This window comes from Mirounga leonina, unplaced genomic scaffold (genome assembly GCF_011800145.1).
Source record: "Mirounga leonina isolate KUSES-001 unplaced genomic scaffold, KU_Mleo_1.0 Mir_418, whole genome shotgun sequence".
NCBI lineage: Eukaryota > Metazoa > Chordata > Mammalia > Carnivora > Phocidae > Mirounga > Mirounga leonina.
The window spans coordinates 20,833,149-20,860,718 of NW_023270739.1; the positions used below are offsets into that span (position 1 = coordinate 20,833,149).

General features: G+C 36.1%; 1 protein-coding gene across 1 annotated transcript in view; it reads right to left on the reverse strand.

The window, feature by feature from the left end:
* The window catches only part of CFAP54 (cilia and flagella associated protein 54), a 294,742-nt gene that overhangs the window by 41,034 nt on the left and 226,138 nt on the right, over positions 1 to 27,570 (reverse strand). The window contains exons 60-64 of the mRNA XM_034987789.1: positions 26,307 to 26,405; positions 25,632 to 25,773; positions 12,896 to 13,069; positions 11,162 to 11,382; positions 6,782 to 6,952 (exon numbers count right to left, since the gene is read on the reverse strand). Of these exons, the coding sequence (XP_034843680.1) occupies positions 6,782 to 6,952; positions 11,162 to 11,382; positions 12,896 to 13,069; positions 25,632 to 25,773; positions 26,307 to 26,405 (807 nt within the window). The remainder of the gene's footprint in view (positions 1 to 6,781; positions 6,953 to 11,161; positions 11,383 to 12,895; positions 13,070 to 25,631; positions 25,774 to 26,306; positions 26,406 to 27,570) is intronic.

Consider the following 27,570-nt stretch of genomic DNA (forward strand, 5'->3'; position numbering starts at 1 on the left):
ATTATTAGACCTGTGGGGTGCTTTGGAAGCACTGGTCTAGCCCAGCACTTCTCAGAGTTAAACGTGTATATATTACTTGGGAGATATTTTGATTCAGTGGGTCTGGAGTGAGACCTGAGATTCTGCATTTCTAGTGAGTTTCCAGGGGATGCCAGGGCTGCTGGTTCTTGACTCTCAGATGACAGTCCCTGCCTCCTTTGCAGCCTTTGTCTTCCCCAGCTCCCAGAAGCAGGGTGTAATTTTGGGCCTCATCTGCAGCACCAGGTTCTCACTAGTCACTTGGCTAACAAGACCCAGAATCCAGGGCACCTCAGAGGGAAGCCCTGGGCATCTGTATGATCTCTGAGTTACGGCACTCCTGACATTGGCACTGACAACATTGAGCTTCTGCCTTTACTATGACTTGGTAGTTTTCTACCTTAGTTAATTCTACCTAGTTAACTCTTCCTTCAGGATGTAGGACTGAGCTTGCTTGAATGCACAGCCTGCTTATTTGGGACCATGAAATACAGTCTGGCTCTAACCAGGGCTATAAAGATCTCCAGAAAAGATCACCAGCTCCATATCTCTTGTTCCCAGACTGGTTGGATCTCTACAGTGAATAGACTTTTCTCCAAGAACTTTTCCAGTTCTATCCAACTCTGTGTTTTCACTTGACACATGGAGTCCTAATTTTCAGTGCTTTGCTTGATCAGATTTCTTGCACTTGATTATGTTTGTCTGCCTAAATCTTCTGTGGACTCTGAATACCGTGCCTTGGACAGTCTAGCTGCACTCAAAACAATAGCCTTTGCAGCAGTTTGATTCCCTCCAAACTAGGTCTCATAGACCAAAAGGAAGGTCTCACTACTGCTTCTTTATTGCCCCTCCTCCCTGCTAGCTCCAAGTTGCATTTCTTTGAGTCTGATCAAGTAATAAACATAATTCAAGTCTTACTCTAAACCTGGGCTGGCTTGCGATCCAGAGCATCCTACTGGGAACTCTGGAAGCAAGAAGATGAGGTAGAATTAAGTTAAAGGTCCTAAGATGTATTCTTAAGACAAATTTGAGCCATCAAAACTCTGGCTATAGTTACACCTTTGTAAGCTAAGCTGTAGTTATGCGTCTTTGAGCCATTCTTCACAACTATTTTTAAAGCCTTTGTCTGGGAGTTTCATTAAAATGATTGCCCCTTGAAACCTCTTTAGTGTCTGCCTCTAGAAGATACTGAAATTGTTCAAAAGATGCTTAGTTTGTAATAAAATCCAGGGAAGAGCTTATAATGTGGTTCTACTACATTCTTCTAAAGAAAATTTTGTTAAATAGGATAATACAATTTCTACCCCCATACTTAAGAAGTTAAACTTTTCCAAGTTATAAACTTAACTCTAAAAAGTATTGTGACATTGAAATATTTAGCTCTCTGAATTGTCTAAAAATTTTATGTCAAAGTCCCCAGTTCCAGATTTTCTACTTTGCGGCCACCAGCATCCTTAGTTCCTACCAGTATTTCTGCTTCAGATACTAGATTAACTGAAGAGGACTGAGTAGGTGAATCAAGTGATGTTAACCTGCATTGTTAATCCTCTAAGTCCCGGGAAACTCCAACACCCTAGGTCAGATATTAATTTTCATCACCATCCCACCCAGAAGCTAGAAGTTCTTGCAGCCAGGACCACTCTTGAGGACTCAACAAAGCACCATGTTAGGAGTGCAAACTTGGAATCAGATTGTTCTATCCTGATTCCTTGCCGACTAGCATTCCTCTATCCTGTGTCTCAGTTTCCACTTCTGTAAAATGGGGCTGATGATAGTACCCACCTCATAGAGTTGTTGTGAAGTTAATATAAGCAAAGAGTCTAGAATATACTAATCTCTACATTCACTATTGCTATTATCTTGTAGTTTCATGAACTTTAGCCAGTTATTCAACATGAAACTCTACACTAAGATAATGAGTAGATAAATGTTCAAATACACCAATATTTAAATCATCAAACAAATTTCAGTGTTATCTTCTGAAAAGATAGAATCTTAGGTCTGAGGAGATCTAGTCTATCCAAGTCAGTGTTTCCCAATTTTTTGACTGAAATTTATGTGAGCAACTACATTTTTCATCATGACCCAATATTTATTACCAAAAAGGGGGAAAATGCCCCCAAACTAAGAAATGGGAAAACTGTGTGTTCTTGTGTCTTTGCTTGTGGCATAAGAAAACCACTCTAGCAACCTGTTTAAATCAGAATTAGTTAGCTGGTATTCTCCTTCTAATCTCTGCCTCACACCAGTTCATGCTTCCATGTTCATTATCAGACACAATTGTTGATGGATAAAACCCTGTTACTCTAATTATCAGCCACAGATAGAATCATAGCATTAACTTCTCAGATCACTCTGTCTCAGACTGATATGGATGTGATATTTCTATGAGCTTGCAAAATGAACTTTATACTATCTTCCTCATTTTTTAAAATTAGCTCCTTAGGTAAACATTCTATTTCCCAAATATGTAATCCTTCTGCATCCATACCCTCCCTGAATGAATATACTCTTTAATCACTTGGTTATTTCTCTTGCCAGCAAGTAAATAAATTCTGACATATGCTGAAGATCAGTCAATCTGAGAAATTTTGTTTTTAACAACATCATGAACAAATTTCAGAAAACGTTTTTTCTCTTAATTTATTTAAAAAAAAATACGACTCAAGACCCACACAATATTGATTCCATGGTCCATTAGTATTCTTGGATCCAGAAATTGAAAACTACATTACTAAATTCCCCAAAAGAGACTATGCAGATTTATTATTTTTAAAAGTATATGGAATATCTGGCAAGGATTTGACATGTAAAGTGTGGGAAAGAGAATACTCTCATAACGTGAGAAATAGCTTTAAACGTTCCTGGGAGTGATATGTTAAAGTTCCTTTTTTTTGTATGAGTAGAAAGAGATATAATGACCAAGAGTTAGCAGCAGGTTGCTAGCCTAAGGAAGCAGAATGAAGAGGCCAATGGGAGAAGTGTGTTCAAGAGCAAAGAGAGGTAGGCCCAGGAGGTTTCACGATCTGACAGGGTCACATGGGTCAAGGAGCAGCAGAAGCTACCAGAGGCACAGCTAGAGGAGACAGCACTCAAGAGCTGGAAAATGCAAGAATAGACCAATGCAGGAGGCAAAAAGCAAATGAAAATGCTGAACAGGGCAAAACTATACGGCAACTGCTTAATGGGGAAAAGCCTGAGGCTCTTCTTAGAGAGAGCAGCAATCAAAGGAATGCTATGGTGGAAGGTCCCTCTGCAAATGGCTGTAGTGACCAACTGTTCCATTTTTAAAAGCTTGACCTCTCATCAAGATTCTCCTAGAATGTGAATCACTGTTCTTTCTCCAATTGTTCAGGGATTGATATTAAACTGATTCTAAATACTTGCCCCCATCTCCACCTGCTCCCCAGTGAGCCCTAGTGCAAATGTCTTTCCATGCATATGGACATAGATGTGGATAAAGATAAAGATGCAGAGTTAGATAAAAATAAAAATAATGAACATTAAAACAAGGAGTGATATGTGTGATATAAATTTATGAAGGGCACTTAAAGGCAAACTAAGGTTTTTTTCCCTATATGCTATGTACTTTAATTTTGCTGTAAGGCACAGTTTACTCTCTTTTCTATACAATGTTGGCAGCTAAAGTATCTATAAGAAGATATTGTTGCTAAATTTTAAAAGAAGCTTTTAAATAATGTTTAACAAGTATATTACATGTATATTTGAAGTTATTAACCTTTAAGACAGCATAATAATTTTAAAATAGTTTCAGATAATAATAAATGACAACTACTATTTATTGAGGTTAGGCATTTACCCAATTATCTCTAGTTACAGAAAAGGATAACTATGATACAGAAAAGTTAACCAATCTACTGAAGATCACAAAATTATTAAGTGACAGAGCTGGGATTCCAACCCAGGTAATTTGGCTCCAGAGTCTGTGTTCTTAACCACTACACTAATATAAGCAAAGTAAATAAAAAGTAAACCATTCCCAATAAAATTCTGCAAAGTCAAAGAGAAAATTCAAAAGCAGTTAGTGAAAAAATTCAATACTTTAAAGCAATAAAAGTTTGTCTCTCAACAACAACAATGGAAGTAAGAAGATGACATTTTCAATGTACTGAAATAAAATAATTTCCAATCTTAAATTACCTACTCCATAAAAATGTATTTCATAAATTAATGTAAAATAATGACATTTGTCAGGCAAACAAAAATTGAGAGTTTGCCTCTAGACGATCCTCACCAAAAGAAATTCCAAAGTATATACTTCAACAGAAAGAAGTGTTCCTAGATAAAATGTCTAAAATGCAAGATGAAGTAAAAAAAAAAAAAGTAGTAAATACAGAGAAAATTCTAAAGGAAATAACTCTTGTATAAAGCAATTAAAAATAATATTATTTTGGGTTAAAAAAGAAAATGTACAGTAATATAAAAGTCATTAGAGTGAAAAAGATATTTATTAACTTTAGATGTTGATAAGTATGTATGCTGTCCTGCAGGTAACCACTAAAAGCACTGAAAAAAGTGTATAATTTCAAAACTCATAGAGGAAAATGATAAAAATAATCCAAAAGAAGGGAAAAGAGAAAAACAGAAGAGCTCAGACAAATAAAAACACAAAATAACATGATAGATTTAAAACCAAATATATTAGCATTTACATTAAATGTAAATGTATTAAATTCCCCAGTCAAAATACAATGTTATCAGACTATATTTGAAAATATTCAAATGCATGCCTTTGATAAAAACATAAAACACACGTACACAAAAGGGTTGAAAGCAAAAGGTTTCACTGTGAAAATAACCACAAGAAAGTCATTTTCCTCTAGTAATATCAAACAAAGCAGACTTTATGAGGAAAAAAACATTATTACAAAAAGGCCATGAGTCATTTCAAAATGATAAAATGCTCAGTTCACCAAGAAGATACAACAGTTAATTTGATTGCACCTAAGAACACAGTCTCAAATTATGTAAAGCAAAATTTGACAGACTAAACAATGACAATCACTGTGATAGATTTAAATATACTTCTTTTAATAACTGATTTTAAAAAATTAAAGGCAAACAAACAAGAATAGAGATTTGAACAAGACTAACCAAACTGACCTATTGGGTATATATATGAATACTGCCTTAGCAACTGAGGACTGCACATTTCTTTTAAGAGCAATGGAATATTTACACAATAAATCCTTTCCTGGAGAAAATATGCAGGTTTCAACAATATCAATCATACAGAGCATTTTTTTTATTATCACAGAACAACATAATCTAAGAATAAAAAACAAATTATAATACAATATATAATACAATATATTTTTCTAATACAATATATAAAATATATATAAGTTCTATGTAGTTTGGAATGTAAAAAACACATGTTGAAATGGCCCATGAGTCAAAGAATAAATTGTAACAAAAATTTTTAAATTATTTTTAACTGAATGATAATGATAATACTATAATAAAAACTTGTGGGATGAAACCAAAGCAATGTTTAATGAAACTCATAGTCTTCAAATGCATACATTAGGAAAGAAAGGACTGAATATTAAGCCAAACATCTATCTCAAGAAGTCAGGAGTAAGGAAAAGAATACAAAACAAAACAAAAACAAAGTAGAAGAAAGATATATGGATTAGTGAAATAAAACTGATGAAAAACCTCTGGTGACAATGATCAAGAAAAAATACACAAACAACCAATGTAAGAAATGAAAAGGGACACTTCAATACAAATACAATGGAGAGATTAAAAGTATGAGAGAAGTTTTAAATAAAATGAAAAAATTCCTAGATAAAGCAACTTAAACAAACCTGACTCAAGAAGAAACAGTAAACTCCAATGTTCTATAAATAGGGGTGATAGTCAAAATATTTAAAACTTGGTTTGACATGGGTACTAACCATTAGAACAGATACTGACCCAATCAGAACTAATACCAACTCTGGCATCTAGTAAATGAGTACTAGTGCTTAATGACTGCCTCAAACTATTGAGAACTATATTACTAATTTTCAATTTTTTCACAAAGAAAACACTAGGGTCAGACGGCTTTCCTGATGAATTCTTACCAAATATTTGAGAGGAAAAGTTTACTCTAAACTTACAGAAATGTCACCAGAAAATAGAAAAACATGGTTATATTTACCAACTCACTTTATAAATCTAACAAAATCTTTATACAAAATATATCTGACAAAGACAGTATGAAAATGAAAATTTGTAACTCAATATTACCCTTAAATAGTGGCAAAAATCCAATACAAAACCTTAATAAACTGAATCCAATAAAATTAATATATGATCAATTTGAGTTTATCTCAGGAACAGAAGACTGATTAATATTTAAAAAATCAATTACTATATTTTTTAAAATTATAAAATAATCTTAAAGACACAGCAAAAGATTTTGATAAAAATTCTTAGCAAAGTAGACAGTAGAAAAAAACTTCCTTAATGTGATAAGGAATGGCTGCAAAAAAAAGTTAAACATCCTATATTATGGTGACACACTGGAAAGTTTCCCTTGAAGATCAGGAAAAAGGAAAAATGATCAACTCAAGTCAGACTTTACCTGATTTCTTAGTTATTTTCAGACTCATTCTACTAGACAATATAGATTCTATATTGCTGTATATTTTCATCTATATGACAAGGGGTTGTTCTCTATTTTCAAGTTATAATGGTCGAGTTAAACTTTACATCTAAATATAAGATTTAGCTTTGTGATTATATTACATACCATAGGTTCTGTGTCCTTTGGAGGTCTTTCTAGAGGAGGAATGTACCACTGAAAGCAAAGTTCTTTGTTTAAATCTTGTATCTTCATAACTGATGACACATCTCCAGAAGATGGGCTGGCAGAGAGCTTATTTAATGATAAATCAGAGTGTAGAGAACTGTCATGACATAACTAGGGAAAAATCAAAAACAGTTTAATTGCTGGTAATAAATTCATGCAATATTTAAAACATTCACTCAATATCCATTCAGTATTGGCTACATTATAAAACTCTGGGAATTGTCTTAGTTTGTTTTATGAGTGTCACTTTTAAAACTGTCCCCAATTACCAGAGAAGATTTTACTACAGAAAAATACGCTTCAAAACCCACAGGACTCAGGGTGCCTGGGTGGTGCAGTTGGTTAGGTGTCTAACTCGGTTTCAACTCAGGTCATAATCTCAGAGTCGTGAGATCAAGCCCTGCGTCAGGCTCTGAGATCAGTGCAAAGTCTGCTTGAGATTGTCTCTCTCTCTCTTTCCCTCTTCTGCTCAGGCTCTCTCTCTCTAAATAAATAAATCTTTAAAAAAAAAAAAAAAACCATAGGACTCAACAAATGTCTTCCACTTTGGTGACTTTCCCAGAGTAAAGATCTAGAGAGGAAAAATGTCAATATTATCATTTCAGTCTCAAGATCGCCTCAGATTCTAAGAATATCTCTTTTTTTTCTTATTTATTCAGTGGTGAATAAACTGAGGGTATGATTATAAATAACATCTACCTTCCAACAGCAGTTTTTTTCTGTGTCATATGCAAATTAAGACAGTTTTTGCTGTAAAATATTAAAATCAATCGCTCTCATTCCCTCTTTACATGAATGTGGCTGATTTGTTAATTCAGTCTTGGTGAATCTGGGCCTAGCTTTGATGGAACCAGGTCCCTGAATCAGGAGTTTCGAGGAAACATAAATGTGTGGAATGCAACTGGCAATTTCGCAAATTATTCAGTTTTTTTAAAAGTAGCTCAGAAAGCAAAGCATGGTTGCTATAAAAAAATAACAGTCTAGACAGAGAGATAATAATAGTGATAATAATACCTCAAATCTGAAAAGGACTTTCTTTAATGGAGTGCAAAGTATTTTCAAAATTAACTTGTTATTCCCAAGATTATAATATGGTAGCTGGGAAGCAATTCTTCTGTTGAACTTTTGACATCTAAGGTATCTTAAGGCTTGATGATGAAGGGGAACATGTAAGTGGCCAGTAAGAAATGCCTGGTGTTTCTGTATGGCTTTGTACCTCCCATTATTTCTGAGCTTGTTCAAGATACAATATAAGACTGTCAATGAGAGTCTTCAAAATAAAATAAAAAGAGAAATAAAGACACTGACCTTTCAAGTTGTCTACTGATAAGAGAAAAAAATATGTCATGACTGAAAGGTAATATTAAAGATAAAACTTTTCAAAAATGTCTAGAGACTATCATCATAAAAGGATATTTTAAGCCAGAATCCTCATTTATTAGCACTATGATACTAAAAACATGACCAAAATAAACAATAAACAAGACTATTAGGTTTAAATAATCATTTAAAAGTGCTAAACTAAGATTGATTCTATGCCAGGCAATTCACCAAAAATTCAGGTAAATAATTGATTCCAAAAATAATTTTGGAATTTAATTTTCTTCATATCTGAGTGCCTTTCAGAGGTTCTGACAACTATTTTAGCAAGAATTCATATTTAATAACTAAGCAGAGAAAAATAATAAGCAAATATTTACTATTTTAATATATATAGCATTTATTAACATGGTCTAATAATGGTAAATTGTAACAAAAGTCAATATCAAAATAGGCATTTAATTTTCCATTATCTTTAAAAAAACATAAAATCTAGTTGCTAATGGAATTAAGCATATATGCTAACTGATGGACCATACACTGAATATTTTCGATATTTTTGATTTATTCTTTGAAAGGAATGAAACAACAGACCTACCAGGAGAAGTCTTGCTTGCCACAGTCCTATAAACGACAAGTCACTTTACACTAGTCAAATATTCGACCTTACGACAAGTCTAAACATGAATAACCCAGCATTGTGCATAATTTTAATCATATCCTTTTTTCTTGGAATTTTTAATGTAATTTGTTTGGCACCTTTGTTTTTCCATCACAGAGCTTCAATAGACCTAACGATATGCAGACGCACACACTGATGAGCCTGGCACCTAGCAATGATCGCTCTGGAAAGACATCTACCTCTTTGTGGAGGAAAAGCAGGATTAAGTATCAATTTATGGAAAGAGTTTGATTGAAATAGCCTCCTGAGTGATTAAAAGCTCAAAAACGTTATTATAAAAATCAGCCAAGCTTGCAGTTTATTTTTTTAAAAATCCAAAAGGCTCTATGCTCGTTAGCTGTCTACCCCAGTGAAATGAACACATGATTAGGTGGCTTGCACCTGTCAGACGAGCAACAGTGATCTCCAGAGCCGATTATTCTGGGAAAGTGTTACACTAATTATATTAAAGAAAAAAAAAGAGCAAACAGGGTACAATGATCTCTGATAACACTGCTACCATTAGAAGTGTTGCATATATTTACAACGTATTCAAGGTTCTACGTTCGGAGCATCATGCTTAGTAGGCTGCCCTTAATACTAAAATACTCAACCAGAGCTCCTTTCGGAATATTAAGAAATCACACCTATTAGTTTCCAAACTCATACAAAATCGTCACAAGAATACATTCACAAAACTATAGTTCTCCACCTTCTCATTCTCTGCCTCTTGTGCCAGAATACCTGAGGCATCTGGGACACCTGGCAGTAATCCTCAAAGGGAGTCACGGTTTCTAGAGGGGTGAATCGGGATCTGGTGTTAGATGGAAATGATTTCATCCCACTCCTGCTGCTTCCTTCCCAGCAGAGGGCCAGACATTTATAGTACATTCCTGACCTTTCTGCCCCCTCTCCCTTCCCTCCCCTGGAGAACTACTTGATTGGTGAATTTGGGAAAAAAGAAATGTTGGATATGCATAATTATGCTCTTTCTTCTTGGGAGAGAATGGTTTGTAGAGAGTGAATATTCTCTGCTCCTTCATGAGACAGAGTGTATTTTTTTTAATTTTTTTTTAAAGATTTTATTCATTTGTCAGAGAGAGAGAGAGAGATTGAGAGCACACATGCAGGGGGAGCAGCAAACAGAGGGAGATGCAGGCTTCCTGCTGTGCAGGGAGCCTGATACAGGGCTCAATCCCAGGACCCTGGGATCATGACCTGAGATGAAGGCAGATGCTTAAGGACTGAGCCACCCAGGCGTCCCCATGAGACAGATTTTAAAGGGGTCTGTGTCCCCACAGATTTTAAGGGGGCCTGTAACGACCAAACCAACCAAACAAAAACAAACACAGCTGAACTGGAAAAATCTGTCTACTTTGCTATTTGCTCTTAGGAAGACCATTTGCCAGTAAATACAAACCATATCCTGCAATGTCAACATTATGACTCATACGGGTGGGTATTTTTTTAATCCCAAATTCTTCAACTCTTTTATTTCTCAAATGATTTATAATCTGGGCAAGAAATAGGGGTGTTAAGTATTAGGCATACCAATATCCCAGTATCTGGGAACTAACTCAAAAAATCCTCCCATGTGGATTCTAATACACTGCCCTGAGAGCAACTCCCTAACTCTCCCTGAGAATCACTTCTTTAAATGAATTCTTAGGGGCGCCTGGGTGGCTCATTTGTTAAGCATCTGCCTTCAGCTCAGGTCATTATCCCAGGGTCCTGGGATCGAGCCCTGCGTCGGGCTCCCTGCTCTGTGGGGAGTCTGCTTCTCCCTCTCCCATTCCCCCTGCTTGTGTTCCCTCTCTTGCTGTGTCTCTCTCTGTCAAATAAATAAATAAAAATAAATGAATTCTTAAATTATCTCTTAGTAGGTATTCCCACTACTTTTTAAAATCACAATTTATTACTAGTCACCTCACTTTTTTGTTCAAAAGAGTGATTTAAAAAAAAAGAAAATATTATTATCTATCCAACAATCTAGAAGGATAAGATAAGCAAAGGTTCTCAATTTGGAAGAAGTCACATTTTCAGGTCACTTCTCTGGGCTTAGAAATATGGACATGTCTGGTATGGGCAAGTCTATATAAAAAAAATGAAAGCAATATATGGTGAAGTCCAAAGTCAAGATAATTCAAAATAAATGACTGATATTTTTTTTGTTTGGAAAGAACTCAATGCAAATGACTTGATTTATTCATTTTATAAATACATATTAGAAATTTACAATACACCACGTCCACTTGAGTTTTCTCAAATGTGCTTCCTTCAGAAATATAACAATGATTCTAAGAAGTTTTACAAAAATATATAATGTTTGAAAACAGTACCTTGACTGAATCAGATGAGATTTTTTCCGAAAAAAGTGTATTTTCCAATCCTTTACAGAGTTCTTTTGGAAATTCATCAATACAAGAGGAAGAATACAGCTGTAAAAATCTTTTAAGGAAAAAATGCATTTCTTTTTGGCGCAAAATCAGCCCAGAGTTGAAAAGGGACGTGAGAAGTGTATCATCTGGCAATGAAATTCCAGATCCTGGCTTTGGAGATGCTTAGGGAAGAAAAATATGTTACTTTAGAGTCATGTTAGATAACAGAACAGTCTCAGTATTGTTGGTATTTGCTCATTAGCTGCTCTCCCTGTAAATCACACACCTCAGCTAGTGGCTGCCAGTGTAATTCCTCTCTTCTTAAGCTTATTCACTAATGGAACTGCTTCTTGCCACAGGAATGAAGAAAATTTCAGAAGGGTGTGAGGATATTTCTTTAGGTTCTAATTCTTGACAATGCAAAATATTCTATGTAGTCATCTTATTTGGGACTTACCCCGACAAAGATCTTAAAGCAAGAACTTAGGTGCAGGTCATTTATTTGAAAAGTGATCTCAAGGAGCATAAGTGAGAGAAAGAACAAAGTGTGATGGAGAGAAGAGCCAATAGAGTGAGTTAATGGATGGGCTGTAGCTCTGGACAATCAGGGCTCAGTCCTGCTGAGGACCTTCTGAAAAATAACATGTAGAACTGTCTGGGACCGGGAAGCTGGAATGTTTTCTACCAGTTTCCTACCTCATAAGTATGTGTGGGAATCCCTGGCACTTTGGGCTGTCCTGACAGGGCTGAGCAAGTCTCAGTAGCTTCAGGAGGAGCCCAGGGCAGAAAAGCAGTAAAATGTGGGCATGTGACATGGCAGGTGCCAGCAGGTGAATTCAAAGGTGAGCTGAGTTGATATGAGGCAGGCACTGCCAGAGTATGCCGTACTGGCTCATGTTCGCATCCTTTGCTATTGAACTTCTTTCATTCTTGCCCTTCTCATGATGTACCTTTTATACCTGACACCTCTCTGAATGTTTGTCTATCCCACGATAACTCCTGATAACCCTGCTTAGTCACTCAGCCTATTTGCCCTGCTGGCTTCTCCATCACTGGGCCCTGACATGGGTCAAACTGTCTTTTCCAACTATTTGCACTGATGAACAACACAAAATCACCAATTTCATGGGCACAGATAAAATACAACATACATTGTCACAAACACAAGGGGGACTAACACGAAGCAGATTATACCAGTTTTTCTGGATGTTCTTAAGACGGCATTGATGATACAACAAAAACTAAACAAAACAAAACAACTCAATGGAGTTACATATCTTATCTGAAGTCATGTATTTGTCCTCTTACATACTGAATACTGGAACATCCTCTCCTTAAAGTCAAAATTTCATCCTGTTCATTTTATAAGCTGTCACATTGTGATCACTCTGATTCTTAACTGTTTTGAGCCATGGGCCACTTTGGCAGACTTGGGAAGCCTCTGGATGCATCCTTACAATAACATTTTTAAATACGTGAAATAAAATATATATAATGTCAGAGGAAGTCAGACTTGTTGAAATACTATTCCACCCAAAGATCTGTGTATCTCAGGTTAAGAGCCCCTACAATTTTCATATTCTGATGAGAGTTCACTCCAAAAGATATCGATAGTATTTTAAAATTCCAAATAAAAAACATGACTTAACAAGAACTGGAAAAGAATGTGTTTTTCTTAACACATCAAAATCCTACCTAGCAGTTTGCTCATATTATTAATCCTTTGCAGATGAATATAGTAGCGCAATAGAAGAATCCACGTAATATCCACTTTAGTCTGAGGTTTTTTTCTAGCATCTGTGTTGCCACACATTCCGTCAGTTTGATACGAGCATGTGTCGCCAGTGGGGAAGACCACTTGGTAGTTATCTAAAAGTAAAAAAATAATAGTAACAGTAAGTGAAAAAAAGTTTGTAAGACAAATATGCTTTCCTTGAAAAATAACCACGAGAAAAAAAAAAAAAAAAAAGCACAACCCATAAAGGAAAGACTGACACATGGGACTACATTTGATTGAAAAAAAAAAAAAAACAGTTTTGTATCACAAAAGACACCAAACACAAAGTTAAAAGACAAACCACTGACTGAGAAAAAATATTTAGAACACATATGAATGGTTTTTCTTGAATATATACAACACCTTGCACCAATCAATAAAGAAAAATTCAGAGTCCAACAGAAAAGTGGGCCAAGAATTTCAACAGTCAACTCATAGAAAAGGAGACCCAAATAGCCAAAATTTTAGTGCCACTAAAAATCAGAAAAATGCAGATTAAAATGAAATACCATTTCCCATCCCTCAGTAATTGATAGATAATAAGATCTGAAAATAATAGTGATAATAATGTGAGGAAACTGGTATCTTCATAAACTACTTGTGAGAGCAACTTCTTTGGAAAGCAATTTGGCAGGATTTTATACAATTAAAAATGCAGATACTCATATAAGTGGTATATGTGTACAAGGACTCTTGTGGAAGCCATTCATGACACCATTGTTGTAATATCAAAAAAAATGGAAACTTAGAAAAATAAACAGAAGTCTATTCATTGGATGGCATGCAAAATGAATTAATTAGATCTATAACGCAGAAAGTATACAGTGTAGTGTCAGTTCAATCCCAGATGTACTTCTCACAGATGTGTGACCTTGAACCTCTCTGCACCGTAGGTCTCTCTGGGCTTTTGACTTCTTGGGTTTTAATTTTCTTATCTTTAAAATGAGCATGGTAAGATCCTGGATAGATCATGACAACATATACCAAGTTACAAGCAGATTCCTGATGATACATAGAATATACTACCATTTGTATAAATTTGAAAAAAACCCAGTGTAATATTTTGTATTATTTATGTGTGCACACACACACACACATACACAAATATACAGTATTTTATTAGGATAATGGCTGCCTCTGGGAAGGAAAAGAAGATGAATAGAATCTTTTATGGTTAATGGTCTATGTATGTTTTCTTGAATAATAAGATGAATCCCCATGCTCTTACCAACCAGTTTAGCAAACAGAATATTCCCAGTACTTTTAGAATACTGTGCAAACCTCTCCCTAATCCCATTTTCTTCCTCCTTTCCTTCCTTCCTTCTCTTTTTTTTTTTTTCCTATCTTACATACTTTTTTCTTTGTAACCTTTGTGTGCTGAGGTACATTTGCTAGTAACTTACTTTAAAAAGTTCTCAAGGGGCGCCTGGGTGGCTCAGTCATTAAGTGTCTGCCTTCAGCTCAGGTCATGATCCCAGAGTCCTGGGATCGAGCCCCACATCAGGCTCCCTGCTCCGCGGGAAGCCTGCTTCTCCCTCTCCCACTCCCCCTGCTTGTGTTCCCTCTCTCACTGTGTCTCTCTCTGTCAAATAAATAAAATCTTAAAAATAAAAAAATAAAAAATAAATAAAAATTTAAAAGTTCACTAAAAGAAAACCAGTAGAGTCCTTACAAGGATCTCATGCTTGACTGATTGTTCAGCTAAATATATGATTTTGGTTGAAACTCATTTTTCCTTAAAACTTTAAAAGCCTTATTCTACTGCTTTCTAGTATCCATCATTGCTGGGGAGAAGCTGGATGCTGGTCAAATACTCATTCCTGTGTTTGACCATCTTCCCTACTCTATAATGTTTTTAATGAACTCCTCGTTATTTGTGGTGACTAAAAATTTCATGCTGCATCTAGGCCTAGGTCTTTTTCGTTCATTCTGCTTGTTATGTAGTAGGCCTTTTCAGTGTGAACACTCATCTCTCCTTGTGGTCTTGCAAAATATTCTTATATTTATTTCCCTGATGAGATAAATATAAGAACATATTGATTCTCTCTCTCTTTTGCTCTCTTTCTGCCTTTCCCTCTCCCTTTCTTTCTCACTCCACATATTTGGGCACTTGATTTATAACAGATGTGACACTGCAATGTTGTGAAGAAGGTTGGTCTTTTTAATACTTGGTTCTGGGTTAATTGTATATCATATGGAAAAAATTAATCTTGACTTCAGCCTCACACCATATACAAGAATAGATTCTAGGTGAATTGTAGATCTAAATGTGAAAAGTAAAAAAAAAAAAAAAAGATGGTAAAGATAAGAGGGTATCTTTATGACTTTTGCATAGAAAAAGATTTCTAAAACTTAACACAAAAAGCATAAACCATAAAAGAAAAGATTTATAAATTGGACAACATTAAAATTATGAACTTTGTATAATCAAAAGTACCACTAGCAGAACGGGGGTAAAAGATATTTGCAACACATATACTCTATAAAATGGTCATATCCAGAATATTGAAAGAATCTCTCCATATTTCTAAGAAAAATACAGAAAACTCCCAAGAAAACTGGGCATGATTCTTGAATAAGGAGTTCCCAAAAAAGACTAAACAAAAGCCAATACTATATATAACAGTATCCTACCTTTTTAGTCATCAAGGTAAAATTTAAATTCAAACCCCTTTGGAGAACTTCTAAGTTGAAAATATATATACCTATGACCCAGCAATTCTATTCCTTGGTATATACATAAAAATGTGTACATCTGTACACAAAAATGTCATATACAAGTGTATTCATAGAAGCATCATTCCCGATAACCCCCAAATATTTATCAACAATAGAATGGATAAGAAATTGTTATTATATCCATCAAAGAATGAACTACACAAACATAGTGTTGAACAAAAGAAGACAGATACAAAAGAATATAGACTATGTAATTTCACTTACACAAAAATCAAAAGCTGACAAAACTAATCCAGGTGTTAGAAATCAGAAAGCAGGGACATTAATTAGGATGTGTTGACTAACCTTACTGTGGTTAATTATTCTGCAATGTATACATACATAAATCATTACATTGTACACCTTACACTTACACATTGTTTTATGTCAATTATATCTCAATAAAGCTGGGAAAAAGAGGGGGTTGGTAGGCAGCAGAAGGGGGTATGATGTAGATTTGTTCTAGTTTTGACCCATGATGGTTATATGGGCATTTCCTTTATGATATTGAATGAAACTGTATTTTCATGATTTGTGTGATTTTCTATGTTTATGTTATAATACAGTAAAATATTTTTGTGGTGACTTCCAGCAAAGGTGTCCATATAGTATTGGCATGTCCTCTTCTCCTGGAAATCATCCCAAAACAACACAAAAAACAAGTGACAAAAACCCAAATACTATTTTCAATAAATCAGGAAAGAACTAAAACCCCAAACCACAAGATGCGTGGCAATGTGCCCAAAGTAGTTGTCACCAGGTAGAGGATACAAAGGAGGCAGAGGACAATACTCAGATGTAAATCTCAGAAAGAAAGAGCAATGATGAACTGCACATTTTTAAAACAGTATTATGGGTGCCAGTTAAGTTGAGGCATCTTAAGACCAATTGTTCAGAGTTTAAAGAAAAAGAAATACATATACATTTTGAACGTGTATGTGATGAGCTCTTTAAAGCCAAAAAAAAAAAAAAAAAAACAAAACTCTTTGTTACAGCTTTTCAAACTCCAAATGAAAAAGTCAGTGAAGTATCATATAGAGTAGGTTATCATATTGTGTTGGCTAGAGAAATGCACACAAAAGCCTAGAAACTAATAAGTTGACATCAATGAATACATATCCTGAAGTCTAAGACCTCAATGTCCTGTTTGCAATAACTTGCACTGGTTGAAGAATCAGTAAACAAAATTGTAACACTTTCCAATAATAAAATAACTTGTTGAATTCAAGATGTAGCTGCAAACATGAAGACTCAGTAACACATCTGCAGTTGTACTTTTGCCTTACAAATGCTCACATCTACAGACATTGTTGGTCATGCAGTTTTGCTTGGATTTGTCGAATAGTATCAGCACCAACTATTGAAAGAAGATCTCCTTGTCTGTGAATGATTAGCAAGAATGCAAGTGAAATATGCAAAACGTTGAATAATCTTTCTGAATTCAGTGGTTTATCCTGGAATAAGTATGTTGACATGTGCACTGATGGTGCAAAAGGAATGATAAATAAAACTGTGGTGCCTTCGCATGAACCTAAGAAGGCAGCGACATCAAACTACTAGTAGTTCCTGAGATTAAGAATTCCTCATATCAGTGAGATCATATGATACATGTCTTTCTCTGATTGACTTATTTTGCTCAGCATAATACCCTCCAGTTCCATCCACGTCATTGCAAATGGTAAGATTTCATTCTTTTTGATGGCTGCATAATATTCCATAGTATATATATACACCACATCTTCTTTATCCATTCATCTGTCGATGGACATCTTGGCTCTTTCCATAGTTTGGCTATTGTGGACATTGCTGCTATAAACATCAGGGTGCATGTACCCCTTCGGATCCCTACGTTTGAATCTTTGGGGTAAATACCCAGTAGTGCAGTTGCTGGGTCGTATGGTAGCTTTATTTTCAACTTTTTGAGGAACCTCCATACTGTTTTCCAGAGTGTGCTGGAGTGGTGGGGGGTGGGAGGCATGGGTGGCTGGGTTATAGACATTGGGGAGAGTATGTGCTATGGTGAGCGCTGTGAATTGTGTAAGACTATTGAATCACAGACCTGTACCTCTGAAACAAATACTACATTATATGTTAAAAAAAAGAAGAAGGTAGTAGGAAGGGAAAAATAAAGGGGGGGGGGAATTGGAGGGGGAGACAAACCATGAGAGACTATGGACTCTGAGAAACAAACTGAGGGTTCTAGAGGGGAAAGGGGTGGGGGGATGGGTTAGCCTGGTGATGGGTATTAAAGAGGGCATGTATTGAATGGAGCACTGGGTGTTATACACAAACAATGAATCATGGAACACTACATCGAAAACTAATGATGTAATGTATGGTGATTAACATAACATAATAAAAAAAAAGCTGCTAGTAGTTCTTGCGTTCTTCACTGCCATGCACTCATAGTAAAATAAATTAACTAAAATGCTAGTTTCACTTAAGAATGTCCCTGATAAAGCGGCAAAATTAAAGTTATTAACTACTGACCCTCAAGTACACCTTTTTTCATAATTTGTGTGACGAAATGGGAAGAACACATAAAATGTTTCTACTCAGCCATCAAAAAGAATGTTATCTTGCCATTTGCAATGATGTGGGTGGAACTAGAGGGTATTATGCTAAGCGGAATAAGTCAGTCAAAGTCAAATATCACATGATTTCCCTCATATGTGGAATTTAAGAAAGAAGGAAAAATAAAATAAGATAAAAACAGAGAGGGAGGCAAACCATAAGAGACTCTTAACTATTGAGAACAAACTGAGGGTTGCTGAAGGGGAGGTGGAGGAGGAAGGAGGGATGGTTTAAATGGGTGATGGGCATTAAGAAGGGCACTTGTTGTGATGAGCACTGGGTGTTTACAAGTGATCAATCACTACATTCTACTCCTGAAACCAATACTACTATATGTTAACTGACTTGAATTTAAATTAAAAAAAAATTTCTGCTGTATCCTGAAATATACAATGGCTGTCTTAAGGAAAAGCACTTCTGTGATTAAGTTGCAAATGGAATGCCCTACTCCCGACACCTCCTCCAGCCCCCCACCATGGAACACCATTTTTACATAAAAGAACAACTGAGAAGACAAACTAAGTGTTTTCGTACTTAGATGTGTGGCAAACACCTTCCATAAAGTAGGCCCTCAGGAAAATAACTGACAGTATTTACTGTCAATGATAAAATTCAAATTTTTAAGTAAAAACTTAGAATTTTGGAAAATTTGTATATGCCACCATGGGCTTCCCAATACTTTCTGATAAGAATGGTGGTGATTTTTAAAATTTGATTTTTTAAAAACTGTCCAGTGAATTGTACAGACATTCGGAAGTCCTGCATAACCCAGGGAGTCACTATTTTCCAAATATCTTGTGCATGATATTACAAAGTCATGCATGAGTAAAAGATCCATTCAGACTGAAAGACTAATGAATTTTAATGTAACACAGTACAAAAAGTTCAATGATATTGTTTCATAGTCTACACTGGAACTAACCTTTAAGAAACTACCACTTACCTCGGTGTTGGTTTGGTACCAAAGAAGAATGTCCACAATTATCTGAAAAGGCTCTTAAAATAGTCCTCCACCTTCTATCTACAGATCTGTGTGAAGCTGGGTTTTCTTCACATATTTCAACCACAACATTATGCTCTAATAGGCTGACTGCACAAGTGGGTGTGAGTCCAGTTCTTTCATTAAGCCAGACATTAGAGAGATTTTTAATGTTACTTATGCTAACTTCTAATGGATTTATTACTGTTCTTTTAAAATTAATACTTTAATTTTAATTTCTAATGTAACCTATTTCTTCTATAATGATAGATTTGCCTAATTTTTTATATAATGTATTTTGAAGTAAATTTGGGTAAATTACATTTTTCTCCAAAATTATACATTTTACAAAGTTTTTAAAATTTATTTGCTTCAAATTAGACAGAAAAAAACTCAAATAATTCAATTTCTCTATATCAGTGATTACCTTCCTCTTAGCATTTATCCTTTTTCTACTGTAATTAATTTTCCTAAATAAGTTGGCTAATAGTTTGTTTTTTCCCCTGAAATTACCTCATTTTATTGTTTTTGTTTCCTAGTTTATTATGTACGTATTGTAAAATGATACAAAATAATGCCAAACATACCTTTCATGTCAACTAATTTAAATCAGCTAAAGTTGCCTACCACCAAAAAGAAAAATATTATCAAGTTCTAAAACAAAGAAAATCCAAATCTGTGTTCTGTGTAAGAGGTATATTTAAAATCAGATGATTTAGAAAGGTTGACAATAAAAGAATGGGCAAATGTGTACTAGGACAATGTAAACCAAAAAAAAAAAAGCAATATTTGTGAACCTATTATCATATAAGCTAGCATTCTGGCCAGAACAGATTCTCTCCTAAAGCCTCCAGAGGGATGTATTTCTGCCCACACCTTAATTTTAGCCCAGTGAGACCCACTTGAGACTTCTGACCTCCTGAACCGGAAGATACACCTTGTGTTGTTTTAAGCCACTAAACTGTGGTTGTTTCTTAGAGCAGGAATAGGACACCAATACAGTGACACCACCAATTGCCTCTGCAGAGGACTCAGTTATTTTCAGAGAAGATAGAAGGAAGACTTTCTCTCCATGACCTTTGATGTCTCTTGAGTTTTTATTTACTTATTTTTATTTTTTAAGGAGTTTATTTATTTGAGAGAGAGTAGAGAGAGAGAGCGTGGGGGAGGGGGAGGGAGAGAGAATCTGAAGCAGACTCTGCGCTTAGCACAGAGCCTGATGTGGGGCTCAATCCCACGACCCTGAGATCATGACCTGAGCCAAAATCAAGAGTCGGACGCTTAATCGACCGAGGCACCCAGGCACCCCTTTGGAGTTTTGCTTCTTGAGAATAAACTACCTATGTAAAGAAACTGAACGAAATTAAAAGAAAAAAAAGGAGCCTCTGTACATATTTGACCAATGTCGTCTGGTCTTTAACGTCATAGGAGAAAATTAATACCAGTTCAATTTTTTCTTCTTTATAGAAAGGCCACTTTTTGTGATTGGATGCTTACAATTATTTTGTCTTTATAATCCAAAAGTGATGCCAGAATTTGTCCAGGTATAATCTGCACTATACGTTTATCTTCAGAACTTTTGTGGGAGGCATATCCCATTGCCACGGTTTCCCTCCAGCCACAGCCATTGCTGCATGGGTTTCACTGGTTCTGGGTCAGTATTTATGCTAATTTCCCTGCATTTTTCCAGTGGTGGGAATTCCAACCTTACCATCTCAGGTGGGGTTCTGACTTCTCCCAAGTGGCTCATTTTTGGCCCTGACTGGGCACTTGGCATGTTTCTCTGCATCTACTCAAGCCAGTGGGCAACGTGTTTCTAGTCCTCAATTTGTAGACAAGTCCACTCTGAACCTCAGTTCTATGTAGTTAGCTGGGTTCTGACCTTCCCTACCTGCGGGGCCCTCCTTCCAGATTCCCTCTTTGTCCAGCCATTCAAAGTCCCAGCCCCAGCTGTTCCCTCTCCAATGAGGTCCTCACCTTCACCCCTTGCTTATAATCACTCATTTTACTTTGGTAACTTAAGATTTTCTTTTCCTGATTTCATGCTCAACTATAAATTAAAACAATTTTGGTTCTGTTTTACCCAACCTTGTTACATGTTTGGATTGGGGAGGGCAAAAGCATCTTTCATGTCAGCTCAATCCAAAAGGGTGATGCATTAGTTCTGCACTTTGATTCCCTGGTAATACTTTATCACACCCAACACAGTGATCAAGGGCACAGCTTTTAGAATTGGATAGATCAGGGTTTGTATCAGCAGTAGAAAATTATCCTAGTTACATAACCTCTCTGAGGACCTTTCTTCATTTACTATACGTGCATAATGACACTCTCATGGAATTTTCCCAAAGTTATCCTTTATCATTTATCACATAAGAAAGCACTACCACATAGCCCCAGAAGCCACTGGTCCCACAATTATCTAGCACTTGCTGCATTATGGCTTTCTATGGTTGTGTCAGTCTTTGACTGTTTGGGTCCTGCTGAGGGTTCCAAACAATTTTGTTCCATTTTCTTTGGTTCCCTGCAGGGTCAGTCTTCCTCTGAGTCTTCAAGATAGCATTCCACTGCATCTGTTACTTCTTATTTTTCATCGTTGACACTGTCTAGAATAAAGAATCTCTCCATACTTAGTGTCTGATAATAGAAGGTGGAGAATGTATGCTCTACTCTTCGTCATGGGACTGTTCCTTCTCAGATTTAAGTGATTAAAGTGTAGAGCTCTCCGTAAAATTTCTAGAATCTTGCAGGTGTTGGACCAGAACAGCTCTGCTTCACTGAGGATGGTTCTCATCAAACCCCAACTGTCTCAACTGCTTATACTCTGAAATGATACAGAGCATGTGCACACACATGCACATGCACATACACACTAACACACATCACTGCTATTAGCATAAATTATTTATCTCCATTTTCATCTGTAAGTTGTGTAACTCCCCACCTATAGACAATTGTGTCTCAAAGGAAAAGAAGAAATCAACATAGTATTAGAGGAATGACATCCCAGTTTTTAGTTGGTATTGACCCCATGTCTCTAAACCAGGGGCAAGGCAGTAAGGAAAGAATAAAACATATTTTTACAGGCTGGAAGTTTTTCTCTCTTTCAAGAGGCAGAGCATATATTAAAGGTCAGTTGTGATCCTTAGTTCTGCTCTACAGATCTCTTTTTATATTCTGACAATAGGTTCACCAACATTAGTTTTTAGCATGACACATTTATGTTTTTCTATATACAAAGTGTATGTAGTTGTGAGAGGTTGCATCCAGGACCACTAATCTTAAATGTTGCTTTTAATTCAAAGTGTCTTGTAGAATTTAACAATTTTTATACTAGCTGAATTTTTATACTAAAGCCCCAAGAAAATCAAGACAAAAAGATAAGCATATTTTAATACAGGTAGGGTCAAACTAGGCATCTAATAAATGTTTTTTGCACTGAATCTAAATATGTTCCTATATTGACAGTACCATCATTTCAGGGTGTCTATTCCCATAAGACGGTGGAGAGGAAACCTCAATAAATTGGATGAGTTGAATCACTCAATTACCTTATTGTCCTACAGATATCATACAGTATCTCTCTGGTACACATATGCATGACTAATCTATTCTGTCATCATGCTTCTCTGATCATCAACACTATGTTGGGAAAACGTGCTTTCTCTCCACTCTGCTACCCATGACTCTGGTCTATTTACACCTGCCCTGCAATATACTTCTTCCAGAAGAAAATGTTCCTAATTAACCCACATGCCCATCCTGCCTGCGTCTAGCTTTAGTTTAATCTGCCTCCATTGTCTTCTTAAAAGATGCATTTATATAATTTCAAGGTGTATGCCTGTTCTGATTGTCAATGACTGGAAGCTCATGGAAGACAAGCCCCATTTTATTGATGTGTTCCATGACTCCTCCTTCCCCCAGGACATAAATATCTGGTACAGGGCTCTGCACACAGTAACAATGACTATTGATCACCACCTCATGTACAGATCAATGCTAGTGAAGGTGAGATTACTGAGGAAGTTCTCCTGGATGCTAGTTTATGCTAATGTAAGGAAAATCAAACAAGTTTTATTTGCTGCTGTTACCCTTTAGCAATTCCTTATAATGTGAACCTCATTGCCATCTGGGTATTTGTAGCAGTCAGGAGGGAACCTGACTACCATAGTAAGGGAAATCACCAACATGAATTAATTATCAGTCTGCTAGGAAAATACTGGAGGGCAAAACTATTATCCTTAAAGCAAGGCAAAATGCAAACTAGATTGGACTTCAAAATTCAGTCATTTCAGGGGCACCTGGGTGGCTCAGTCGTTAAGCATCTGCCTTCGGCTCAGGTCATGATCCCAGAGTCCTGGGATCGAGCCCCGCATCGGGCTCCCTGCTCCGCGGGAAGCCTGCTTCTCCCTCTCCCACTCCCCCTGCTTGTGTTCCCTCTCTTGCTGTGTCTCTCTCTGTCAGATAAATAAATAAAATCTTTAAAAAAAAATCAGTCATTTCAAATTAGTATTATGGTAAAATAGTAAAGGAGTGCTAATGGTACAAAATAGAAACTAAAAATTGGAATATGCTATGAAAACCACTGAAATAGGCAAAGAAAGCATATACTGTAGCATTAAGCATAGCTAAGATGAAGACTACCTGCTCAACTGGATCAACTAAGATCATTTGGATAGGGGATGCTGTTCCTCACAGCATGTGCCCATGGGTGACAACATTAGTAGATCACTGGAACACCTTTTCCTGTCTTTCCATGCAGCGACTCAGAATTCTTCTTAGGTCACTACTAGCCATAGATTGAACTTGTCATGTATGGTAGTCTGGATTATCATTCAGCAAACATTCATGCCCCTCTCCCTTTCTCTACAGGCAGAGTAGATTTCTGTTCCTCACTGATGTTGGACTTGGCCATCTGCTTTGCTATGATCAATGGGCTGTGGTGTGGAGAGAGGCCTTGAGTGTGCTTCTGTGATCTAGCGTGGCCCCTTTGCTCTGGTGTACAGCATGAGAAGAGCATGCCCCAAATAGCCACGGCCTCTTCAGCCTGGGCTTCACAACAAATGTACATGAACTACACCTGAACTCAACCTACAGAATGAAGCAGAATACATGAGACAAGTCAAATAATTAATTCTTGTTGTAAGCTACTAAGTTTTAGGGCTGTTTGGCATACAGCATAATTTTGGTAATAACTGGTTAATACAGCATTTTAGATGAAATTGATGAAGCAAAATTCTACCATGCATTAAAACAATAAAACAAGAAAATGACACCTTGGCATAAAAAACCCATCTAATGGTTTAACCTCGGGCAATCCATTTTTAGGCTGAAAAGGAAGAAAGCCAAGAAAGGGGGCAGTTTGAGACACTAACCCTTTGGCTAAAGTTGACTTAACACTTCAGCAGACTAAGCTGCTGCCTACAGATACGTTCTCAGAGGCTTTAGGAAGAACAGTCCCACCCCCACCAGGTTCAAGTACCACTCTTCATTCCCTTTGGCTCAATGCTTCACCTGGTGCCAAGGAAAATTAATTATGGTTATTACTGAAATGTCAATCTGGAAGTAAGACTCTAGCACCTTACTTCTTAGAACCCATCCAAGTGCTCAGGACATAAGAGCACTCAATAAATATTTTTCAAATGAATGAATGGACAAACACACAAATGAACATTAAATATGTTACTGCTCATCTGACTTAGAGGTTTAGATTATAGTTTACTAATTAACAAAGGAGTTCTAAATGAGAAGAAATAAATAGCAGTGAGGTCAAGTTTAAATTCTAACCTCTCATTCATTAATTCATTTAACAAATATGAATGCCTGTAATGTGCAAGTAATGTGTGATTTTCTGTGGTTGCAGCAGCAAACAAAATAAAGTCCCTACCCTCAGGAAGCTGATGATAGTTTAATGAGAGAAAGAGCTCAAATATGTACACCCGTGTGTGTGCACACACACATACACATACACACAAACACACACATTTAAAATATAAGAAAAAGCACAGAGAGCTACATGAGAGCACGAGAGCAAGTACACAGTTTAGAGGATCAGGAAAGGACCCACAAGTAAATATTTTCAAAGGCTTCATTTGACATCTGTGAACCGGAAAAGAAGCAGACAGAAGGGAAAACCATTTGTCACATAGCCCTGCATCTGAAATGCAGGAGCTGACTGAGTAACATGTACATACATACAAGGAAATGATGCCCCTTTGTTTTGGCAGCTCAGCCTTAAGAACCCTATCCTCTTCCTGAGGTTCCTCACACCACTATCCTCTCTAAGCTAAAACCCAACAAATCACCACAATTAAACCTTCACCACTTGATTAGACATTATATATATCTGGTTTTTATAAAATGCCTAGACATTTCAAACATACCAAGCAAATAATCTGTGTATGAAGACAGAAGATCCACGGTGGCAAATTCTGGGATATTTGGTAATGCCCCTTGGCTAACTTTATCAGTTCTAGCATTCTTCTTTCCAATAAGTAGATTAATTCCCAACACAGCTTCACTGACCTAAAATTAATACATAATCAGAATCCATAAATGTAAGCTTTCTCATTCATAGATTATCCATTAGGTAAATAATGTGAAAAAGTGAATTCATAAAATAATATTCAATATACATTGGAAGAAAAAAAAAGATAATCTGGAAAACAACATGTGATCCCCAACATGTAGTATGTATCATTGTCAAACAAATCATTACTGTTGACAATTTAATTAATGTATGAGCCACTTTAAATAGGCTCTCTCACCTAGCTACAACAGGTATTTGCCAAAATGTCAAAACATGCACATATGTATCTGCCAATACTCTCATTAAAGGAAAGCTGAAACAAACAAAGCCAGGTCTGGCTAATAAAGATTAAAAACATTATGTATATAAGGAGCATTTCTAATCTTCCCAAGAAACATCACCAGCATAAATCCAAAAGAATGTGAATTTTCCTTTCTCTCACAGAGATACATTGTGCTGCCCTAACAGCTGGTGGTAGAGGATACGGATAGGACAGTGAAGAGAAAGATTAAATAAAAATCACACCAACCTGGGCAGCAGCTCTTATCACAATCCAGGCCAGTGAACTGTACATTTCAAATTTATTTACTATTGGTTCTTTAATAGAACTATGCCTTCTGGTAGAAGCCTAAAAAATATAGTACATGCATTATGATAAAGATATCATGAAGTTCCATGATTAATTTTCTCATCCTCTGAAGATGACATTTCAGTGGAACAGTATGTAGCCATTAAGAATAATAATATAAAAAAATAATAATGTATATGTATCTATTGACATGAAAAGATGTTCAAAGCATATTGGAGAAAGAAAAGTGGGGGTTACAAAATAGTATGCAAAGTATGATCCTATTTCTAAAAAGACATGTACACACATATACTCCCTGTATATACAAGCAGAGAAAGTTATTAACACCCATTATCCTGGGTTTTAAGGGTGATTATTTTTATCATCTTTTCTAATTTTTTATAATGAGCATGTATTATTTGAATAACAATAAAATAAACACAAATGGCATTTTAAGGAAAGTACTTAAAATGATATTTGCCATTTTAATAGAGGATTTATAAGTTGAATATATTGTGTGTAAGGATGTCAGAAATAAGAACATTACTTAAGATTTTTGATAGGTATTTGCTATCATCTTTTCAACTAGGAAACTGTTAAAGGGACAATGTAATCATAAAGTTCCACAGAATAGCAAAAGTAACAATGAATGGAGATAATTTTTACTGTGTGTGTTCAGTTTTGTGTTTTGTGTGTGTTCAGTTTTTTATTATTTTTTTTTTAAAAAGATTTTATTTATTTATTTGAGAGAGAGAGCACATGAGAGGGGGGAGGGTCAGAGGGAGAAGCAGACTCCCTGCTGAGCAGGGAGCCCAATGCAGGACTCGATCCAGGGACTCCAGGATCATGAGCTGAGCTGAAGGCAGTCGCTTAACCAACTGAGCCACCCAGGTGCCCTGTGTTCAGTTTTTTAAACATAAGAAAGTCAATGCTACAAAAGTTAATAGAAACTCCACTAGTAACATAGTATCTGCCTGTTTTACATTTTTAAAGGTAACTAAAATAAGGGGCACCTGGGTGGCTCAGTCGTTAAACATCTGCCTTCTGCTCAGGTCATGATCCCAGGGTCCTGGGATCGAGCCCCTCTTTGGGCTCCCTGCTCCGCGGGAAGCCGGCTTCTCCCTCTCCCACTCCCCCTACTTGTGTTCCCTCTCTTGCTGTCTCTCTCTGTGTCAAATAAATAAATAAATAAATAAATAAATAAATAAATAAATAAATAAATAAA